This window comes from Strix uralensis, chromosome 6 (genome assembly GCF_047716275.1).
Source record: "Strix uralensis isolate ZFMK-TIS-50842 chromosome 6, bStrUra1, whole genome shotgun sequence".
In the NCBI taxonomy this organism is placed as follows: domain Eukaryota; kingdom Metazoa; phylum Chordata; class Aves; order Strigiformes; family Strigidae; genus Strix; species Strix uralensis.
Genome location: NC_133977.1, coordinates 22,753,511 through 22,775,054, shown reverse-complemented (window position 1 = coordinate 22,775,054; position 21,544 = coordinate 22,753,511). Strand labels below are relative to the sequence as shown.

Genomic DNA, 21,544 nt, shown 5'->3' with positions numbered 1-21,544 from the left:
ATATAACATAAGTTTTGTGCACACAGAAAAAACGTACATGCACAAAAAGTGCAAGTGCTTTGAGAAATCTCATCCCGTAGGTACGTAGCTTGAAGAAAGTTAAATACCTTTCAAATTCTGCAACCAACTTTTAGAGGAGCCTTCTAGCAGAATTGAAATGTGTTAAAAATGGGGTACAAAAGCAGCAATTATCAAAAACTAAATACAATAGCCTGAAGAGAAATCACTAAGTAACAATTGTCCTAAATATAAATGTGTCCCTCTCATGTATATTTTCCAGGTCTCCAAAATACGTAAGTTCTGCATCATCATTCTCTTGGCTTTCTTTTTCATTTCCCACTTTCAAATTTCCAGAAAAAGTGTATACTGAGCAAGATGGATCTGGATTACATTTGCCTTTCTGCAGTCATTTTAATTTTATGAGATGACAGCAATGACTAACAAATCTTTGGAAAGTGGGTCTTACAACCCAGATAATTGCACAGAAATCTTTATGTGTGTATACAGAAACACACAAAGGCATCCATGTCAGCCTTTAGATGCTGACATGGGGGGAAAAAAAAAAAAAAAGACAAACACATTCTCAAATGACCAATAGGAAAAGATGCACAGAAATTCTGACAGAACATCTGATTACTGCTTCTACAGGCAAAGCGATTGAATGAATGCATCTCTATTGTCCAATTTCTTCCTGGCAGCATCACCACAGTTACAGAGATCTGAAATCTACTGCTTGAATTGTTTTTGTAATCTGGACCCAGGCTTTGCATGACTCATGTGCTCATCTCTGAACAAACAGGAAAAAGCAATATCCTATATGGGAAAGATTTTTCTGTAAAGCTAATCATTAATAACTTAGGCAGGGAGGCAGGGAAACAGTTGTCAGACTTAGGCAAATACTGGTCTGTTTGCCAAGCCCATTTTAATGGCATCCTTAAAGTAATAAATGTATTACCACACATACAGCATGTATTTCCCTTCATATGATCTAGTTAAAGGAAGAGTCAAGGAGTTAACTTATGTGTCCTCTTCTGCATTTTTCCCATTAAATAAAGGGCATTTTCACAATCAGCCAGCCTTAACAGTCAAAGTTTGGTTCATCAGACAATCAATGGCATTAGTAACAAGGTGAACAGCGCTCAACATAACACTAAGCACAAAAACGAGATCAAGTTTTCTTAATCCAAACAAGTTACAAAATTCTGAATGCATTTTGTTTTAAAAGCCTGCACGTAAGCATCTGTGTGTGGCTAAACCAGCAACCTAAGTCTTTATCAACATATTGTAAGGTGTTAAATCATGAATGTTTGGTTTTGATCACTAAGATTAATTTCCTTCTAGAAGACTAGCGGTCTTTTTTTAATTTGTAATTTTCTTGAATCACTGTCACCTTTAATAGGGATGTATTTAGTTACAATATATCCCTTGTATTTTGATGGAGACAGGAGGCTCACTAATGAATTAGCCTGACCAGCTTTTCTCTTGAAGCCTGAATATGGGAAACAGCATTTAAAATACCTTGGTTTATATGTATCATAGCTTACTAAATAATAAATTAAAGACTCATCATCTTCTTCTGCTATTCTTGAAAATCTCCAGCGATAAAAGAGATTTAACCCATTTGCTTTGCCCTTTAGTCTTCATTTACCTGTCAGGATGAATAGTAGAGAGCACAAAGACAAGGAGAATGACATCCAGGATCTCATCTGGAAAAGGATAGGGTAAAGCATCATCACACACATCATGAACAAAGGCAGAACACCAGGCTGAATTGTAGGACGAATGTGACTGTCAGGAAAAAGATGAAAGGTGGCACAGAGAGAACAGTAGTAGTTAATACGTTTACTGTGACTCAAGAAACTTTTTTTCTTCAATTATTCAGCATTGTAAAACATCTCATATAAAAGCCTATTCTGTCTGGTATCTTACTCAAGCTGAGAAGCAAGCTCACTGATGGTATTCATTCCTCTCTGCATAGAGTAAGACTTTGTTCTTTGGAATATTGAAAACTTCAGTTAAAAGTTGTCAAAGCCATCACATTCTTTTTCATGAAGACGGCTTCCTGGCAGCCTCCTGAATTACAGGCTTATAAGGTACTCTAAGGCGAGCATATGAATTACCTTTACCAGCTCCACAGCTCCTGAAGAAAAATCACAACAGTATAGAAAGGTTCCAGGTGTATTGCTAAGAAAACAAAACCAACATCAGTTAAAAAATTATTATTGTAAAAGATGAAAGTCTACATCAGTGTTCATGGAACTACAGAGGGCCCTTTGGGGTTCTCCACAGGTTTGATCAAGCATGCCTTATTGATGTCTAGCACATGGAAAGCCACATAGGTTGTAATGAACCAAAAGGGCAGACAAATTCATAAGAATACCAACAGGCAGTTAGTATAAAAAGGAGAATTATAGCCTTGTCAGAGAGGAAGTGAAAAGGAAAAGAAAAAAGGTCACAGAGGGCTGTCAGGATTGATGACAATGTCCTGGAGTTGTATTACATAAATGCACATTAATAGGTCACATTTTCTTACAGAAGCACTGCATTAAGTTTCTGTCATTAGCCCATGTATGCAGTTTAATTAGCAATCGATTTGGGCAGGGATGGGGTGTTGCAAAAGTCATCCACAGTACTGTAGAGATTTGGGTTCCCATGTGCCATCTTGCTGAGCTTTTGATGAAATTAAGCAGTATGGGTTGTTTCCCTCCATTATCCCCTTTGTTCTGTAAGCCAAGATGAGTAAGTATTTCCTGTAGCACTGTTTTCCCTTCCTATCCCATCCAAGACTAAGCCAGCTGCAAATTTCCTCATACCATTCATCAGATACTAGGAACTCTAGGGATACATTTTTTTCACCTCCAAAGAATCCATTTAAGAGAAACAGAGCAAGCCCCTCTTGTAACTTAAAAGTTACATTACAAACACAAGTGGAAAATTTTTCTGTAGCCAGGGTACACTCATACTCTACACCAGCTTCTTTTTCTATGCCTAAAAAATGCAATTTTTATATTATTAAATTCAGAGTAAAACCAACTGTGCTATATAGCCAGGCCTGCTAAGAGGTAAGAGATGTTTCCATCAGGTCATATACAAGACAAACATGTGAGTTGTTCAATGTACCAACCAATGTGATTGACTGAAGGATTTGCATAAGAATAGAGACCTCCAGGAAAAATACCTAATGAGTGGATTCTTAATTCTCAGAAGTGCCAACCTATGACTAATGCCTCCTGTGAGGAAAATACAGAGTTTGTCTCATCTTTTTTAATGCAGCCACATGCTATCTTTTCCCCATATAGTGTTACTTTCCAAACTTTTCATATGAAACATGGCTCCCCTTTCATTATATGCTGTCTAAGGCAAAGCATTTGTTTTGGGATGAAGAGGCACTGCTAACACTAATAGGTTCCATGTACGACCCTGATGCATCACTCAATTGCCCCTGCTCTCTGTTTCCGTGCCTGCAAAATGGAGTATTGTATAGTGGTAATACTAGCAATCAGAATTAATTTACAGAATAACAAACTCTGCTGTACTCAAGCTCTTGGAGGCATGAATAAAAAGAAATCTATTTCAACCCTTGATACATACACAGTCTTTCCAATAAAACCTTCCTGCCTAGATGGAAGGGAGGACATGCTGTCGTAACAGCTTCTTGTAAAACCAGAAGCTAAGTGGACTAAGATGTTTCAGGGAATGAAGTAATGCAATACAGGACTTCTGCCTTCCTTGACACTAAAATCTGAAGCAGTATGACAACAGCCAAATTCAGAAATAATACAACTTCTTACCGGTAGACCACATGCCATTATCTACTGTCTCTGATTCTGGTCTTTTCAAGAGACATCTGCACAGCTTTATGGTGACATATAAGACAAGAGAATATTTCACCTGCCTAACTACAAGAAATCAGTCTGAATGCACCTGAAGACAAACCTTGTCAGCAAATGCTGTCCCCCTGAGACTAGGGCTGATGAGTATTTTGTAGTGATGCTACTAACATTATCTGTGATCTGTGAGCAATTAAAGCAGTCCACTCAACGTTTCCTGCAGCACTGGTCTAGCAAATGAAGAAGATGAGAACAGAACTTTCATAATTAAAAATCCAGCACTACATACCACAGAACTTTCAAAATTGGAAAGACACTGTTTCCAGCACCACAACCAACCTAAAATCAGAAGAGACACAAAAAGTTAAAATAAACGTGCAAATAAAACCTTGTATTTTTAAATTTTTGTCTTGAATTAGTTGGTAGGTAGGACCCATTAGACTTGAAGGTATGTTGGACAGAGAAGGTATAAACAGCTCATACTTCAATCCTCAAATCACTTCTATGATCACGTTTCTCCTCAACGCCTTTCTAAAGTTAAGAGATAATCCATCTCTCAAACTGCATAAGAAAATGCAGTATTCTTGTCCAATTTCACCAGTTGGCAAGAATGCATCAAGTACCTTCACTTCAAGACTTTAAGACAGAACTTTCCTAAGGAAATTAGAAACCCAACTTCCAGTGAAAATGGAATCTGAAAATCTAGCCCTAAATTCTGATTTGGGAGAAACTTTAAAGGGAAAACAAAGCCCCGATCACAGGTTTTCCTGAAAGTTTCTGCCATAAATCAATGTAGTATGTCAAATTCTAAATGTTTACTTTCTTGATGCTGACTAAATGTCTTTATCAGGCTTTTGAGAAATTAAGTGGATTTGTACATGAGGGGTAGAACATTGGCAGTGCATTACCTCTAATATTCTGTAACTGGCATCACTACCAGGGAAGGATTCTAGCCTGCCAAGTTCTTCTCCACAATTTTTACCCTGAGGATTGTCAGTAAGAGATTTTGCTTGTGTTTTATTATATACATATCCTTGTACAGAAGTAGAACCACCTCCATAATTTTTCTTCCAATATTTTTCTCCTTCCTCAAACATTTCATTTTTGCATGAAAAACTGTCAATACTATTTATTTTTGTGTGTCCTGAAGATCTTTCTTCTGTTTTCAACTCTTCTCTCATTTTTTCTGGAAGAATTTCTGGAAACTCCAGAAACAGCCAATTGCGATCCTTGAAAAAGTTATTTTTATGAGTCTTGTAAAATTCATTCCAATATTTATTGGCTTCTCTCTCATATTTATCTGAAAATAAAACAAAACAAAATCTTGGTGAATATGAGCTTAGCTACAAAATACTGTAAAGCAGCATGGAATTTGGACCCCAAATTTTCAGTTTAAAAATCTGTAGTTTCCCAAATTGTACACATCTAAATAAAAACACAGATTTTGCGTCTTACCTTAACCTGCGCTCAAAATAACTCCCATAGGGTTTAATTGATTTTATGTCACTTAGGATGGGGCAGACAGGCTTTCTGCATCATCTTTTTTTTTTTACTACAGTGACATAATAGAACAACATCACCAAAATATGCAATCATAAGCTTCTTAGAGAGGCTTTCATGTCTCAAATTATAAAAGAAATGCATCCTTTCAAATAAATGTTCTCCATGTTTTTCGTATTTAAAAAAACTAAATTGAAATTAATTTCATGATTTATGGAACTCTATGAACAATTGCAAATTTGTTGGTAGCTAGTCATCTCTCAAGAAAAACATCAATTAGAAATCCAGTTCTGTGAACTGGAGTGATAAATGCTACTGCATTTATAGACAGTATACACAGTAATTCACTCTTAACCATTTAACAATGCAGTTTTGACAGAAAATAACAATACAGTCAGAAGCAACATATTTGCTTTCTTACTTTCAAAATACTTCAGAGATTCTTACAATAGACCTTTGTGTTAACTTTTAATTCACAAAACATTTTAAATTAATGTTAGAATGTCAAAGAATAGGACTAGAAGGGATTTCACCCAGTCAGGGAATTCATACCCTTTCTCCACAGAAATTTGTCTTAACTTGTTCTTAAAATACCATCTTTCATATAGGTTTGACAACTTTCTTCAGTAATATATTACAGCCCTTCACCATCTGTACAGTTAGGAACCTTTTCCACTACCTAAATTGCAATAAGGAAATTTCAGGTTAAGTCCAGTAATTCTTGTCCCATTAACCAAGCAGATAAAGCCAAGATTACTCACTTCTCTTTGCAACACCTCTTTACTTATTCAAAGTCTTTTACTATGTCTCCCATAAACAATCTCTTTTCTAGATTGTATAAACTTAGATCTCTTTTTTCCACAGAAGTAACCATTTTTAGACTTCTGATAATTTTCGTTTTTCTTCTCTAGATTCTATCCAATTGATTTACTACTTTTTGGTGCTGCATTCTGGTAAAGGCATTATCAACGCAGAGCAAGAGGAATATTTTATGAGGCTTACAGGCTGTAATCCTGTTTATAACTCCCAGCTTGCCATTTTGCAACAGCATGACACTGCTGATTCAGCTAGTGATTCACCACAACCCTCAGATCTTCTTCTGCAAAATGACTACCTAGCCAATTGTTCCAGAACCCAGTATTTTTTTCAAGGAATTATTCCTAGGCAAAGTATTCTGCATTTATTTTTAGCAAATTTGTATCTTTCAGGTCCTTTTTTTCCACCGTTTGTCAAGACCTTTCTGAAACGTAATCCTGTCCTTCACCATACTTGAAACATCTCTTCACTCAGTATCATCTTCAAGTCTCCCATGTCCTGAGGTCACTAATGAAAATACCAAGCAGAACTGGACATGGAACAAAACACTTCTCCGCCCAGTACAGCCTTCCATTCTGAAAGGATCTCTCTAGGCATTCATTCACCCAAAAGCAGTTTCATTAGATCTCGCTTGCCTAACTTGCTTATGAAAATGTCAAGTAAAGCATGTCAGAAGCCTGACTAAGGATAAATTTCAGGACGTCTGCTGTTTTTTCCTTATCCCCAGGGCTTGTAACCTTCTCCAAGAAGGAAATTAGCTTGATTTTACATGATTTATTCTTGAAAAATATTTGTTGGCCAGTATTCATCTCCTTTGTTCTTCCAAACCCAGTGTCTGCAAGCTCTGGATTATCTCTTCCAGTATTTTTCCAGGAACTGAAACTAATTCTCTGACTCTCCTCTTTTCCTACCTCCCTTTTAAAAAAACTAAATATTCTCTTTTCTGCTTTCCCAGTCATCCATGTACTCTATGAATGTACTTTGTAACCTGTTCTTTCTCAGTAGGAGAACAAGATCTTTCTTCCTTCTTACTAGCACTAATTGTGCTAGCCACTGGACTGCAGCTAACCCTTTCAAAGGAAGGCTGATAAAAAGATAAGAATTACAGCTTTTTCAGTGTCTCTTTTGTTGATGGTTTTCCCTTCCTCATCCCTCCCAAGTACCAAACCAAATCTTTTTCTTGATTTTTCACCTCATTCCCAAAGCATTTACATGTTACCCTTGGCATCTCTTGCTAAGTGTACAACATATAATGTGTTGCCTTTTTATTTTGTCCCTACTCACCTACGCTGACCCATTAGTTCTTTTAATATAAATGCACAGAGTAAATATACGGTGCATTTCTCCTACTATTCTCATTTAAATCTTACCATACTATTTCCTAAATCGCTACAGCTTTTCAGAGATAAACAAGGCTGAGAATTATCATTAGAGGCACAGACAGGCAGTGGGAAGTGGCAAGGAGGTGGCAGAATGCCTTGTCCTAGAAATCTGCAGAATTTTTTTAATTTAACATTTAATACAACCAATTGTATTATTAAAGGGCAAGATCCAGCCATGCAGAGTAACTGTACAGACTTGTTTTATAATGTAAGCGCAAAGTTGATTGAGGTCATATATACCAGATCTCAATAGTGTGAAGTTGCACATTCATAGATTGCTCAGCTTCAGTATAAAAAACTAACTTTCTACTCAAACAGTTACTAAATCATTATCACCCCTTATTATAGTCACTACTTTTCTACGTCTGCTCAGAACCCTTGTACTTAAATTCCCATCAAGTTTTCCAGATTTCAGAATTGAAGGAAAACAATGGCTAAAGTCAGCCTTTCAAATTGTATTAGTATGGTATTACATAAGTTCAAGTGAAAGAACACTTTACTTTCCATTCTTTCTCTGGTCACTCCTGCACCACTGCGTAATAACTACACATGCATTATTATCAATTTTTTGTTTAACTTTATATATTTAAGTAGCCTGATTACTAAATTTTCCAAAGCATATAAAAATGACAAAACTAATAAACATATAACCTTTTGAGACAAAAAAAATCCCATAGTCAACTGATTTTTCTCCTTGACAGAATCTTTCATACACTAGCAGGCATGTCTGAGAAGAAACTGGACATACTAATAAGTAAATGAAATTCCCAGAGGTAATATCATGAGTTCATTCAGTTTAACATCTCTTGGTTTAACAAGGCTCACCAGAATTATTCTATTTTAGCGATATAATAGTATTGCTGAAGTCTGTCTTGTCTTGCTCCCCTTACTGCAGTTTCCGAGGCCCCAAAATAACCTGCTCGTTAGCTTCCATCTAGTTCATTGTTTACACAAATAGGCCAAAACATACTTCCACCTGCAGAATGAAGCTGAAGCTTTCTGAAGGAACAATATCAGCAATGCTCACCTATTCAAGTTCTAAACAGAGGGGCATTGATAGGAAATGTCCTTGGATTCTTGTATTTCTTGGCAATAGACAAATGCCTGATTATTTCATTTCTCACCAGCACAAACTACGTTCTAACTGATTGTACATGGAGAATGAAAGGTTCCATGAGCTACATGGTTACACAGCTTACTTTTCAATCATGAGCTCTTTTTCAACTTTTTATACAAATCAAATGAAAATATCAGACGTCATTTTTAAAAACCAAACATTGTACTCCTGTATTTAGATAAAGAATGTGAGAGGTAACAGAAAAGGGCAGGATGACAATCCCAGAGCATTCAAAGTGACAAAGGGCACACAATCCAAGAGACATTCACAGGTCCATCATGTGCCCTAGTTACATCAAGGAAACTGAGCACAGGATCATAATGACACTATCTAGACAGCTTCCAGACATGCCAAGTAAACTGAGGCCCAGGACATCCAGGTAACTGGTTTTGGAATATCTTTCTAATAAAGGAACAAACTAAGAATCCAGTCTTCTATGCTAATATCAAGCTGATATTCCAGCTTTAGCATACATAATTATCCTAGAGTTTAGTCCAGGGTTTAGTTTGCCAGTCTGAACCTAGGCCTATCATTCTTCAGAAATGCAGAAAACATTGTTTCCCCTCTAAAGACACACATGAAATTCCTTAATCATTTACAGAGCAGACTCTGCATGATGTATTGGAGCACCTTCCACACAAAGTTCCTGAAGCACTCCCAGCTCAGCCTGGCCAAGGCAGCAAGCTGAGACCAGCTGGGACCAGTGCAACTTTCATGGCACTTAACTGAAATATGGTGCAATGTACAAACACCAGCTCTCTAAACAGTCCACAAATGATTAAAAAGCATTTGAATATTGTACATGTGAACTTTCATCCCCAGCACCCTAGCTGGCTGCAAATTCATTCCCTTTGATGAAGTCCTGTAGTTTTATTCTCACCAACTGCAAAAAGAGCCAGAACTTGCAACTGCACCATACCGATGTACTTGTTTTACATAGAGCATATTGCCCCCACCCCATGCAAAATAAGTAACTGAATTGCTAGAAAAACACACTTTGAGACAATGTTTTGAGGCAACAAAGGAAACAAACAAACAACAAATTTAGACATGAGAACGTAGAAATAAAAAGAGTGCTCCTGGATTTTAAAGCATCTTTAAATGCTTTAATAAATAGCATTACAATAGGAATTTTTAAGCCATTACGAATTTGTTACCTTGGTCTTCCCAATGGACTTTCACAAGTGAGTTCTCTGCTGCTCTTTCCTTGGCATTCTCCTCTTCTTCTTGTGACCACTGCATGTGGTCCCTGCAAAAGGTAGTTGAAGAATCAGCCTTTAAATAGGATTTTCGTAATGGTTTTTCCCAGGGAAAACAGTGATAAATTAGCTACACTGTCTCAAGTACATCTTCTTTTTGAATGCAAGCAAATGACCACAAAGAGACTGACAGTTAAAAACTAAGTTTCAGTGTGTGATAGATAAAAATTAATTACTAGTTAGGTCAAACTCAAGTGAAACAATTAAGAAAAATCTTGCAACTGCAAAGAGGCTGAAATAGTATGCATTTTTTTTCTTAATAATAGAATTAACATGTATCTTGTAAATTGAGTGCGTTTATAGGAATGTATTTTGAGTGTCCCATTAGAACTGCATTTACCTGGACATAGTAATAGACCTATCAACAAACACCCTGATGCAAGAAACTCCTCATATTAGTAATGTTCATGATGAGGCACAAAGGTCATTTAGCAAATGAATCAGTTGATCCTGAAACAGGGAGCATAATCCACCTATTCAAGTGGAACAAGTGGAATTGATGAACAGGACTTTACTTATTTGCAGAATAGAGACAGAAAAGTTTTAGAAAAAAGAATGAGACATTCCTAAGAAAAGACAAGCAGTGCTGCAATGGTTCGAGTCTATGCTATCTATTGTTGTGTAAAGTGGTTCACTATATGTTATATTAATCCATTAAACGGCCACAAAACCAAGCCAAGATCTAACCCTGATGACTAAACTGCCTTCCCTGCAGATTCTGTGTTTGCATCAGGCCACAATGGGGAGTGCCCAAAAACATGCTGCTGGCAGCTTTTAAAAGCAAACCAGCCATCCCTCCAAACTGCCCAGTCTGAACAGTTTTAGAAAACAGATTAGATTAGATAATATAATTCAAGTTACCTGTTAGATCCTAATCCTACTGAAATCAATTAACTGAAAGCCTATGACTAAAATTCCATTGGTTACTATGGGAAAAGGAACAAGGTGCCAACTTGAAAAAAGTTAACTGTGTCTAAAAGCTAATGAGCATCTTCCTGTTCCATGCTTGGTGATATACAGGTAATTTAATTCTTAGACCTTCACTGTTCCTCTTTTGTTAATTGTGGGAGACTAATTGGTATGTATTTGTCTGCTTGCCTCAGACTTGGTTTCCGCATCTCTACTGAAGTATTTCTTATTATTGTCCCCAGCAGGTTGCCTCTCCCCTTCCTGTATTTGTTCATATACCAAATGTTCCTGTGCAGCGTCAAGGCTCTGACAGACATGCTGTAGTAGAATAAAACTGTATGACTGAAGCATTACTAGGCAGCCATCCTCTTGGAAAGACTTGCTTCCCTCACTGCTATCACTGGTTTTGACCTTGCCTATTCTAGCAAGCTGAATCCAAGGACTATTCACATGGCAATAATATCTGTCAGACAGGCTGACAGTATGATTTGCTGTGGTATAAGCTTTTTCCGATCAATTTTAATCCACCATTGTGTGTCCGTCAAAGCCCTTAAGGGCTCTACATGCAATACTACAGGTGCCTGAAGTCCTCCATCTTCATCAACAATATTTTCTCTTTTATCCCTCCTTGGAAATGCATAAAGCTGAAGAAAGATCTCTTGGCTCTTTCCTATAAATTTCTATATGGAAGACCCCAAACAACAGGACTGCAGTAGCACTTCTTGATCAAAATCTGCAAAAGAGGGGACATAGCACAGTTCTTATGCAAACTATTTACATAGTATGGATGCTTCAAACAAGGCAGCTCCTTTAGCAATACAAGCTGGCAGGAACACAGGATACAGAAAAATTCTAAGCACAGAAGTGTTTAAGTACAGAAGTGTTTTAAGTTGAACACTGACAGCAGCAAAGCAAGCTATCCATTTTAACCACACCAGGAACTGTAAGCATGAGTAGGCCTGACAAGATCAAGCAATGCTACTTTCAGTTCAGCTTATTCAACCCACCCCTTTTCCATTAACTTTTTTGCTAGCATAGGTCTTAATCATTTCTGAAAACTAGTATGTGAAAACTATGCCAATTACTAACCTGAAGAGAAGCAAAAGACATTTTTTGCTCCAATGTTTAACATCATTCATTATTTCTCTCTCCAGATGACAGAAAAGCACCACAGCAAATATCTAAAGCATTAGTTCCCAAATTTAATTTGCTTAGTATTCCTAGCAGCAATGGTAGCAGCTCTTGGCTCCCTGCCAATTCACATACAGGCAAAAAGAAGGATGCCACTTCATGAATTACCAAAGATGATGAGTGGCAAACAGGAGGATATAAATCCTCATACATCAATGCTAGGAAGGATGTATCTCTTATGCACACCCTGTGTGATCTACTTAGATCAACCACCACTCATCCTGATCCCCCTTATCTCCCTAGTGAGAACCCTGCTGATTCAGCCAGCTTCAGATCCAAGGACCTCCACACACTTCATAGCCAGGTTCTTGATTTATCAAGACCTTTGCGACTTCCACGCAGCCACTCCTGCAACTCAGTTTCACCTGTTTTCCCTTCTAAGCTATGTGGATTCATCTGCAGCTCCACTTCATGAACAACCCTGTTCCTTTCAATCCCATCTTCACAATCCATCCCAACCACCTGCATCATAGTTTGATAACTGTATTAGACTGTCACCAAATGCTAGCAAGAAAAACTGAAGCTACACATGATCAGTTATTAGGAAGGAAATTAAAAAATTAATCAACACTGAGTTTCATCAAGGGTTACAGAAAAAGGGTGATCTTTTTCTTAAAATCTTTTCCTACCTAGACTATATAGCCTATATCTGAGTCAGCATTCACACAAGTAAAGGATTTTTCCATCTAGCAGGAGGTCTTGAGACTGGAAGATGCTTAAGAACGACACTGCATATAGATATATGAAACACAGAGATAAACTTTACACTCTTTTAACACAATAACCAGCTTCCTCAACCAAGGAACTTACAGAAGTATAGATAACTCCAGATTTGGCCTTAAGGTGGTATGTGTTGGGGACCATGGCTTGGGGACGTCTAATTTAGAAAACAGTAATAGGTGACAGATCTATTTGCATATCTTACCTCATGAGTTAAGCCCAAATTTAGAGACTAAAAAGAGTAACGAAGACAGTCTCTGTGTCATGTTCTTCTCTTAAAACCTTTTTATTCATCAGAATTTTATTAGAGGAACTTGGGAAATAATTTAGATTAAAAAGTAAAGTGGATCAATTAACAATTAAAAAGGACTATTAAAAAGAATAATAATACTAAAAAACCCAGCAAGTTGGAAACTTCATTTCAGAACAAAAGCTTGTCCAGTAACTTCTCTGCCAGTTGCCAGCAGGGGACACCTCTGAGGAAGGTATAAGAACTGCAGATTACTTTTATGAAGAAAGCTTAAATCCTGAAACTTGTCATGTTACTCCTATGTTATGTTACCCATTGGTTATCATCAGCCACACCCAGTCACTTTTCTAATTTTGCTAAATCCTTGCTCTCAAAAATGGTGTGTGGCAGAATTCAAAAATATATTTTAAAATTATGTGGAAAACAATTTCTTGTATAGCTTCTAAATTCCCTTTTCATCAAATATTCCTTGTTCTTAAGTTATGTACTATAGGAATAGAAATTCCTGGTCTTCTAAATATCTTAGGTAGATATTCTTCTACTTTCTAGACAGATTTAGATATTCTTCTACCCTTCTAACACCTCCTGTATCACTTACTGTTTTGTATTCATCTCCATTCCACGGTCAAAAATCCTAACCTTTTCAATCTCAGTTTTCCCACTGTGTTGACTAGCATTCTCACTCTTTTCTGAGCCCCCATTAATCATAAAAACACCTTTTAGAGATGGAGATGTACTGCTGCAAAACAGGGCAATTATTATGCTTGTTAACAACTACCTGTTAATGTTTCCGCTGCTATTATATAATTTATTTAAGATTCAGTTTACCTTTTCTGAAACTGTGCACTGTATGGAAATCTCTGCTGAGCTATCTGTAATATCTTCAGTACACCTTTAAAAGAATACAAGTAATTTACATGTTCCTTTTGAAATGGTGTCAAGTTTGGAATACAGTGCTAATCCAGTATGCAGCATTATTGTACCTAACTAGTAACTTTCTGCCATTATAACATGGACTACTTATCCTCTACACTTTCTGTCTCTTAATTCATTACTGATCTATAATGGTATTTTGCCTTTTATTCCATGACTTACTACTTGCTCAGCAGCTAAATTTTACACAAGTCACTGAGAACTCGTAACTGTCAGGTTACTTGTGATAGTCTCAAGTTCTCTCTAGTACTACCTTTCAACGTCTATTCTGGCAGTCCATTGTTATATATATATACACACACCACCCATTCATCATAGTAAATAACACACAAAAATATAAGAAAATCAGCCTTGAAGAAACATCTCACCACATGTTATGCTCAAAAACCTTAGAAGGATCAGTTAAAATCCGTGATCCAAGTGGAACAGCTGGTCGTCTACCACTTTGGTGCCTCTGTTGCAACTTGCTTTTCCTCAGACATAAAGCAGAAAGCCTTGTAATGAAATTCATTTTGTTCAGAGACCTGAAAACACAATTAACTCAAATTACAGTTTTGTTGTAACTTAATTGTTTATGTCACTTACATGAGAAACTGGTCAAATAATCAAGCACCAATATCAACTTTAGTAATAATCTTTTACTATAGCATCAATTTAAACGCTTTTTAGAAAACAGCAACATCTCTTCAGTGTGCTGAAAGCCCAAATAATCCCAAAGTAGGTTACTGGAATGAAACCAGTTGAAAGATAAATTATTTGGTACCATTTCAAAGTCCTATCAGGCAGGGGAAAAAGATGTACACAGGAAAACAATAAACCAAGTTTGATATTGTACCTTTAAGAAGACAAGCAAGAAGTGATCAGTAAAGAAACCACTTGTTCTAGTGGGTACGTGCTGTCATTGAGATTGACATTTTTCACCCCACTCACTAGGTAACCATCTTCAAAAGACTTCATTCTAGAACTGTGATTGTGGCTTTACACTTTTAGATAGAAAATGAAAGATTTTTTTTTTAAAGTGTAAACATTATGCAACAGAAAGCCTTCCAAAATTTCTGCCATGTATTCTCCCAATCCCTGTTTAATGCCTCTTTGAAATGAATGGGTTGAAACATTAAATTTCTATTCATGCAAATTATATATGAAGTGCTTGAGATTTCTCTATGACATGTCTAATTCTCTCTTACATTGCTGTACTTTACTTTACTTGGAATCTTTTCATACAGTATTAATAACGAAAGACAACAAGTGTGTGTAGCTAGTGCCAGCATTTTTTCTTGTTGGCTTTTGGGGTTTTTTGCATATTCTTGTTAAAGTAGGCTTTCTAGGAGATGAGTAAAATGAAATACCCCTCCTACTACTTTTACCCTGATGAGCCTTTGTTCTTTTTTCCTTCAAGTGCTCTGCATATGACTTTAAAAATTATTCTTAGTCCTATTTTTTCCTGCCTTTTTTCTTTTTTTGAGTGCTGCTTCTGTATAAACCGCACACACAAATTTAATGCACTGGAAATACAAAATGTAGTTATAAAAGAACAGGCATGGTTTAAATACAGACATTATCAGAAAACATTCTGTGCAAATTGGTTACAAAATGAAGATTTTTATCTTGAGGAAAATAGTACTATTTGATCACAAGTCTTGTACTGTGAATAAAAAAAGATTAATTTGCAAACATCAATACAAAGCTTGGCAAAGGAATCACTTAAATGAACAATTCCTCATTTAAGGTGTACTTTTGAATGAGTCATGCTTTAAAAAGGGCATTGTTTATTCATTTTAAGCCTACAGAAAAAAAAGAGAAAAAATATTAAAATTTCTTTTATTTGCCAAAGATTAAATAAAATGGGGTTTGCCTTTGGCTGGTCAATGTCAAATAAAACCACTGATAAATTCCAGCTGCGGCAACTGCAACGTTACCAGGATATGAGGCCTCACCATACAATGAAAATGTACCATTTAGTCCTATTAAAAAATTAAAACGTCTTCTAATGTTAATGAGTTTATTATGGCTCTTTTTTTTAAAATGTGTCTCAGCAACTAAAACAATTGCAGTTTATACTTTAATTACTACAAACTGTTCATGCTTTGTTTTTGAAAATATGTATGCATTTTTAATAACTTAATGCACAATTATTAACATATGTGGAATATTATGAAATGATAATTATGAGACATGAAAATTAACACACCATGACAATTTCTGAAAAATGTGTAATTTACATAAAGGCAATGTTCTTGAAAACAAAAACAAATAGAAAATCTCCCAAAAACCCAAAACTTAATCTGATCTAAAATTGTTATTATTAAAGTATAGAAATGCCTCGATAAAGATTACGTCGCAAACTGTTTACAAATCTTCTTCCTCCTTCAATCATTCAAAAAGACCCGAGATAGTAACTTGCATTTCCTGTTCCAGCACTGATATTCAACATAAAATACAATGATTCAGCTGCTAGGCTAGTCACATAATTTTTCTTGGCTTTCTAAATATCTCAGTAAGAACATGAAAAGATGCACAGATGGGAATTATAGTCAGATGACTAAAATGATCTTGCATCAGTAGAATCCAGAGATGCAGCTCTTTTTATAAGAATGTGATCCTTTGAGTGATAATTGCACAATTTTAGCTGACAAATTCTGAAACATCAAGAAAATGCAAGGAGAGTGGGATAGGTGGGGGAGTTTACAGTTGCATCCAGTGCTAAATGTGAAGGAACTCCTTGGAGACATGCATGTATATCCCTGAGAGTTAGTTATCCATAGATCATGAGATTAATAGGCAATCTGGCTACTAAAGTTCAAAAAGCATCTAAATTACTTGGAAGCCTAAACTACATTTTCAGAAGTAAGTCACTGCTCAATTGTTTCTCTAATTGATTTTGCTAATGAAAGAGGCAAACACCCTTTCTCTTTGTCATATAAGATGATCATACCCTAAAGCCATGACAGCAAGAAATGTTATCTGAAAGAATTAAGTTATTTCCTTGTTCAGAGCCACGGTCAGAAAGGCTTTAAGTTTGATTATTAATCAAAGCAATTCAACCTCCACCTTTAAGGATATTATCATGAAACTGAATTACATTAAAAATGCCTATATTTTGTGGCAGCATAACTATTTTTCAGAAAAAACTTTAAAGAAATAATGTACTTAGTAACCACACTCAAAAGCAACATGGAAGATTTTTTTTGCCCAGTGGAGCACTCTTTTAGCATTCAGAATTTTGTCATTGTTACAAATATGGATCAGGTCCTCAGTTTCATTGAGAAACTTTAACAGCCTTAAAACTACTCTCCTCCCCAAGCAATCTAACACAGCACCTTTAGTAAAGCTTTTTGAAGGTGGACATGCGGAAGAAAGTATACACATCAACTGCCAGCTAGACATGAAATAATACATTACTAGTTGATGTCGGCGTTAAAACCTCTGAACAGTCACATCCAGAGAGGAAAAACTAGAGATACAAGAGAAAAGAGCTGTTCTAATCTTGCTTTTTAAATAGTGAATTACACACCGAAACATATGTAAACCACTTCATTGATGAGTAAAATCCTTCAGAAGTATCAGTTCTGAAACAGATGTCCGAAAAAAAACAAACAACCAAAACAGAACAGAAATAACCTGTCATCTTTGAGGTTTGTAGAGTGTCCATTATAAAGAAATAAAAAAAGTCTGTATTAGGAAGAGTATGTGCAGCTTATATTTCTAGACAGAAAAGTGTTCTGGAAACAATGAACTTAATACAATTACTTTTTCTGCTTGGCACCTAGAAGCTTAGCTACACAACATTTGACAATGCTCTCCTGTAAAGTATAGCTCATCTGCTTTATCACTATCAAACCCTACCAAAACTCAGAACACCTTACACAAAGTGGCAAGTGGGAATCATGGACACAAAGTGAAAAATTCGTCAAGATAATGGTAACACAGAATGTATAACTATGAATTACAAGTGGTTAATTTTAGAATATATACATTTTAATATTTCTTACTATTTCAAATCAGAGCAGGGGGAGGAGGGGAAGGTGGGGACTTTACCGTCTACCAGACTCATTCATTAAGTGAATGCTTAATGCCATTCTATTCTACCAAGAGACTAAACACGCCCTCTTGGGGCTTCATGATTAGTCTTTCAACAATACACTTCAAAAAAAAACTGTGCACATTTGAAACAATAGGATATTTCGCAACTTTTCAAACTCAGCAGATCTAAAACTCTCAACTGTTTTTCCTTCTCATGCATCATCACCAGCAATGATACAGGCCTCTCTGCTGGCACACAGCAACTTCAGTAAAACTACTGGAGAGCACTGACTACCAAGGGGAAAATAAAAACAAAACAAAAAATTATTTTTATTTATTCTGACTCCTGTAGAGACAACACAATTAACATTGGTTAAAAAGTAACAGCAGATAAAAACAAGCACACAAACCCCACCAGATATAATTTTAACTACATGTACAGAAAGGTTGAGTAAGAAGAGCCTGTTCTTACACCACGTGCCAGGTAGACTGTTAAAAAGTCAAGCAAAGAGGAAATAGTTTATGCAATGGTAGAGCGAAGGAGAGAGGGAAATAAAACTGCTCATTTACTGAAAACATTTACTTGAATCACTATACATCCAGGAGATCAGCAACAGAACCTGAAGGTACATTATTTGGGATAAAATAATGTATGTAGGTACTATGTAATCACTTCTAAAAGTAAGAAAGCAGACAGTTATTAGGGACAAGCAGAGACCTAGAAGTCCTTGAGAGTTTAAAAAAATATTATTTAATTCCCTAATCTTGTATTCACTGAGAATTGTTTCTCAGCCTCTCTTCTCCATCTTGATACTGCTGTTGGAATTACTCTGCTACATTTTTGCAGTATCTTATAAAACTACAGGGTTTATAATTGTATTTTTATTCTTTTATTTTTGAGAAACAATTCCCATAAAAAAAAGGAAAATGTTCTTCAATTGTGACTATGAACTGCAACATTAATTCTTGTTGGCATATGATTCTATTGATCTTAGAAGACAGTGGAAGCAAAGAAAGCTTTCTCTGCAGTACTGAGGGAATCAACTACACTAGTTAATATGTTTTTAAGCTAACGAAGACAGCTTGAAAAAATGCAACTACAGATAAAATAACGGCAACTGCAAGATCAAAGAGACATGAATAGCCAGCAAGGAAGAAAGAAACAGGTACCTTAAAAATATAGATGCATTTTATTTACTGAATCTTTAATCGATTAATGTGAGCATTAAATAACTAACAAAAGCATTTTATTTGAATTGTATGGATAAAATGTGGAGTTCAGTTGCCACAGGTGACTAATGTAATTTTTTCTATCCTAAACTAAATCTGAGCTCCTATTTATTTTGTCATTTGTAAAGGCAGGTGATAAAACATTCTGACAGAAGCTCATGAAAAAATGCTGATTCAAGAAAATCACAGTATTTTAAAGAAATGTAGCAATTCTGTTGACACTTTAATATATTCAAACATTTTCATTATTTTTTGTAATGCTGAAAGATTTTGTTTTGATTAGGACAAGTGTTTTGCATTATTTCCATTTGTAATAGTGATGTTCTGACTTCACTATCAAATACTATTTTGCCTTGAAAATGAAGCTTCAATAAAAGTATTTGAATTGAATTCAAAATAGTTCAACTTGTGAAAAATACTTTCATTCCAACTGAAGCTAAAATTATATTTTCATATCCTAGAATCATGCTTGGAATGGAACTTCTACTTTTGTATAGATCTATTTATAGTAACATTTTCGGTGTTAATTGTTCTGCTGTTCTATGTTTGTGACACCTACTAAAGGCACCCTCAGAAACAGTGTCATTATAAATATTATTGACTAAAATAATTTGAAAAACAGAAATTAAGAAGATAACAGTTACTCTCACTACAAATTTCTTAAATATTGCATAATGTAAAGAGGCAAATTCTACAAGTAATTCTTTAGCCTATTATCCTGCATTTGTTTAACTTTACAGACAAGTTGTCCACCCACATATCAGTAAGTGTAGAATGGGATTTAAATAACGTCGGTATTCTTGTGCAATCCTTTACTTTTTTCCCCTATTTTTCTGCTTTTTCCATGAGGTAATTCACGTCTTTTCCTGTTATTTATACAGCAGAATACAACACGAAACTGATTTACTAAATTAATGTATTCACAAGTTCAACATCAAGAGGAAGCCATCAGCTTCCGAGTTAACCTGTGCACCCTCTGCTGGTTGGTGCTGACGTAGGAAGAAAAAAACAAAACAAAGCTGTGTTGACTTTATGTATACATATACATGCACAGTGAACATGCATTTATGTACATATCTTTTGATCACATAAATTGTTTTTCAGCCCTATTTTCTACAAAATACTGAACATGTAACTGTATTGCCTAACAATCAAAAGATGATTTGTCTCAACACAAACGACATTATTTTATTATTAAAGATGCTGAGAATGGAGATACAGCAACATGAGTTTTACTACTATCTGTTATTTACTTTGAAGAACCTCGTTCATTGAGATTCCTGCAAGACTCTGGATGTCCACAAGGACTTTGCTTAGGTGCAACCTGCCCTGCCAGCTCTGAAGTCACTGGCAACGTTGTGGACCCACCAGGCAGTACGCTCTGCATACTGTCCTAACCCACTCTTTGGAGGCGCAACTGCAACCACCATGTTTGTGTGCTTAGCTCACTTCATCCAAATAACTGCAAAGCACCAGAAAAATCACAGGAATCTGTTTTTTGTTACAGTATCAGCAAAAAGTAAAGGTTCCACTCAGAGATCCTGCAGAAAAGACACAGAAACATGTAAGATCAGCAACTTGACATTACCCCATTTGGGCGCCTGGCCTCTGTCGAGGAAGGGAAACGAGTTTTTCCACAGACTTCAGTCGCTCTGCTGGCAAGCAGCTGTTGATGATAGCGACAACCTTTGGGATGTAGCTCTAAAAATATAAAAATCAAGTGTCATACATCTCAGGAAGCCGCTATTGACCCTGGAGTTCTAAACAAGTTTTAAACAAATCCTTTAAAGTCCGCCCCCACAAGCCCGGGTACACTCCACCCAGCACAGCAGTACCCGAAATCCCCCGTGGCCGCGGCCACCGGCTGCCCGCGCCCGGCAGAGCCCCGCGAGGCGTCACTCTCCAACAGGAGCATTGAAAGAACTGAGATACGAGTTCCCACTTCTCCCTTCGCTGAACTATCACTGACAAAACTTTCCTGCCTTTAATTAAAACAAAAAAAAAAAAAAAAAAAGGGGGGGGGGGGGGGGGGGGGATAAAATGATTCCATGTACACGCCCCGCATGCCGACGCGCACTGCGTTTACTTCAGTCCCTGAGGGCAGGGTACGGCAGCGGAGCCCGGCTTGGGGCAGAGCTCCCGCCGTGGGGGCGACGCCGCCGGTACCGGTGGGCGACCACTGCCGGCGGCTCTCATCGACCTCTGCACAGCGACCCTCCTCCTGCCCCGGTGCTCCGTGCGGCGTTCCGCCAGCGGCAACGCCGCTGCAACCCCCACACTGGGGGAACTACCCTGCTCCCACCCGCTGGCCGCGGGCTCCCACGCGGCCCCAACACCCGCCCGGCCGCCTCAGCGGCGCCGGAGGGAGCGGGCGGGCTGCCGCG

General features: G+C 36.8%; 1 protein-coding gene across 12 annotated transcripts in view; it reads right to left on the bottom strand.

The window, feature by feature from the left end:
• The window catches only part of METTL8 (methyltransferase 8, tRNA N3-cytidine), a 37,763-nt gene that overhangs the window by 10,785 nt on the left and 5,434 nt on the right, over positions 1-21,544 (bottom strand). For 2 of the 12 annotated variants that reach the window (XR_012629486.1, XM_074873227.1), the window contains exons 1-7: positions 17,422-17,537; positions 14,276-14,431; positions 9,803-9,894; positions 4,739-5,130; positions 4,120-4,169; positions 2,121-2,184; positions 1,649-1,788 (exon numbers count right to left, since the gene is read on the bottom strand). Coding sequence is in view for 9 of the 12 variants with exons in the window: in XM_074873227.1 (XP_074729328.1) it covers positions 1,649-1,788; positions 2,121-2,184; positions 4,120-4,169; positions 4,739-5,130; positions 9,803-9,894; positions 14,276-14,431; positions 17,422-17,429 (902 nt within the window). In the remaining 3 variants the exon portion in view is untranslated. Of the gene's footprint in view, positions 1-1,648; positions 1,789-2,120; positions 2,185-4,119; positions 4,170-4,738; positions 5,131-9,802; positions 9,895-12,633; positions 13,201-13,802; positions 13,844-14,275; positions 14,432-17,421; positions 17,550-20,748; positions 20,862-20,995; positions 21,519-21,544 lie in introns of those variants that run through there. The other 10 variants (XM_074873231.1, XM_074873230.1, XR_012629488.1 and 7 more) reach the window with 10 other exon arrangements.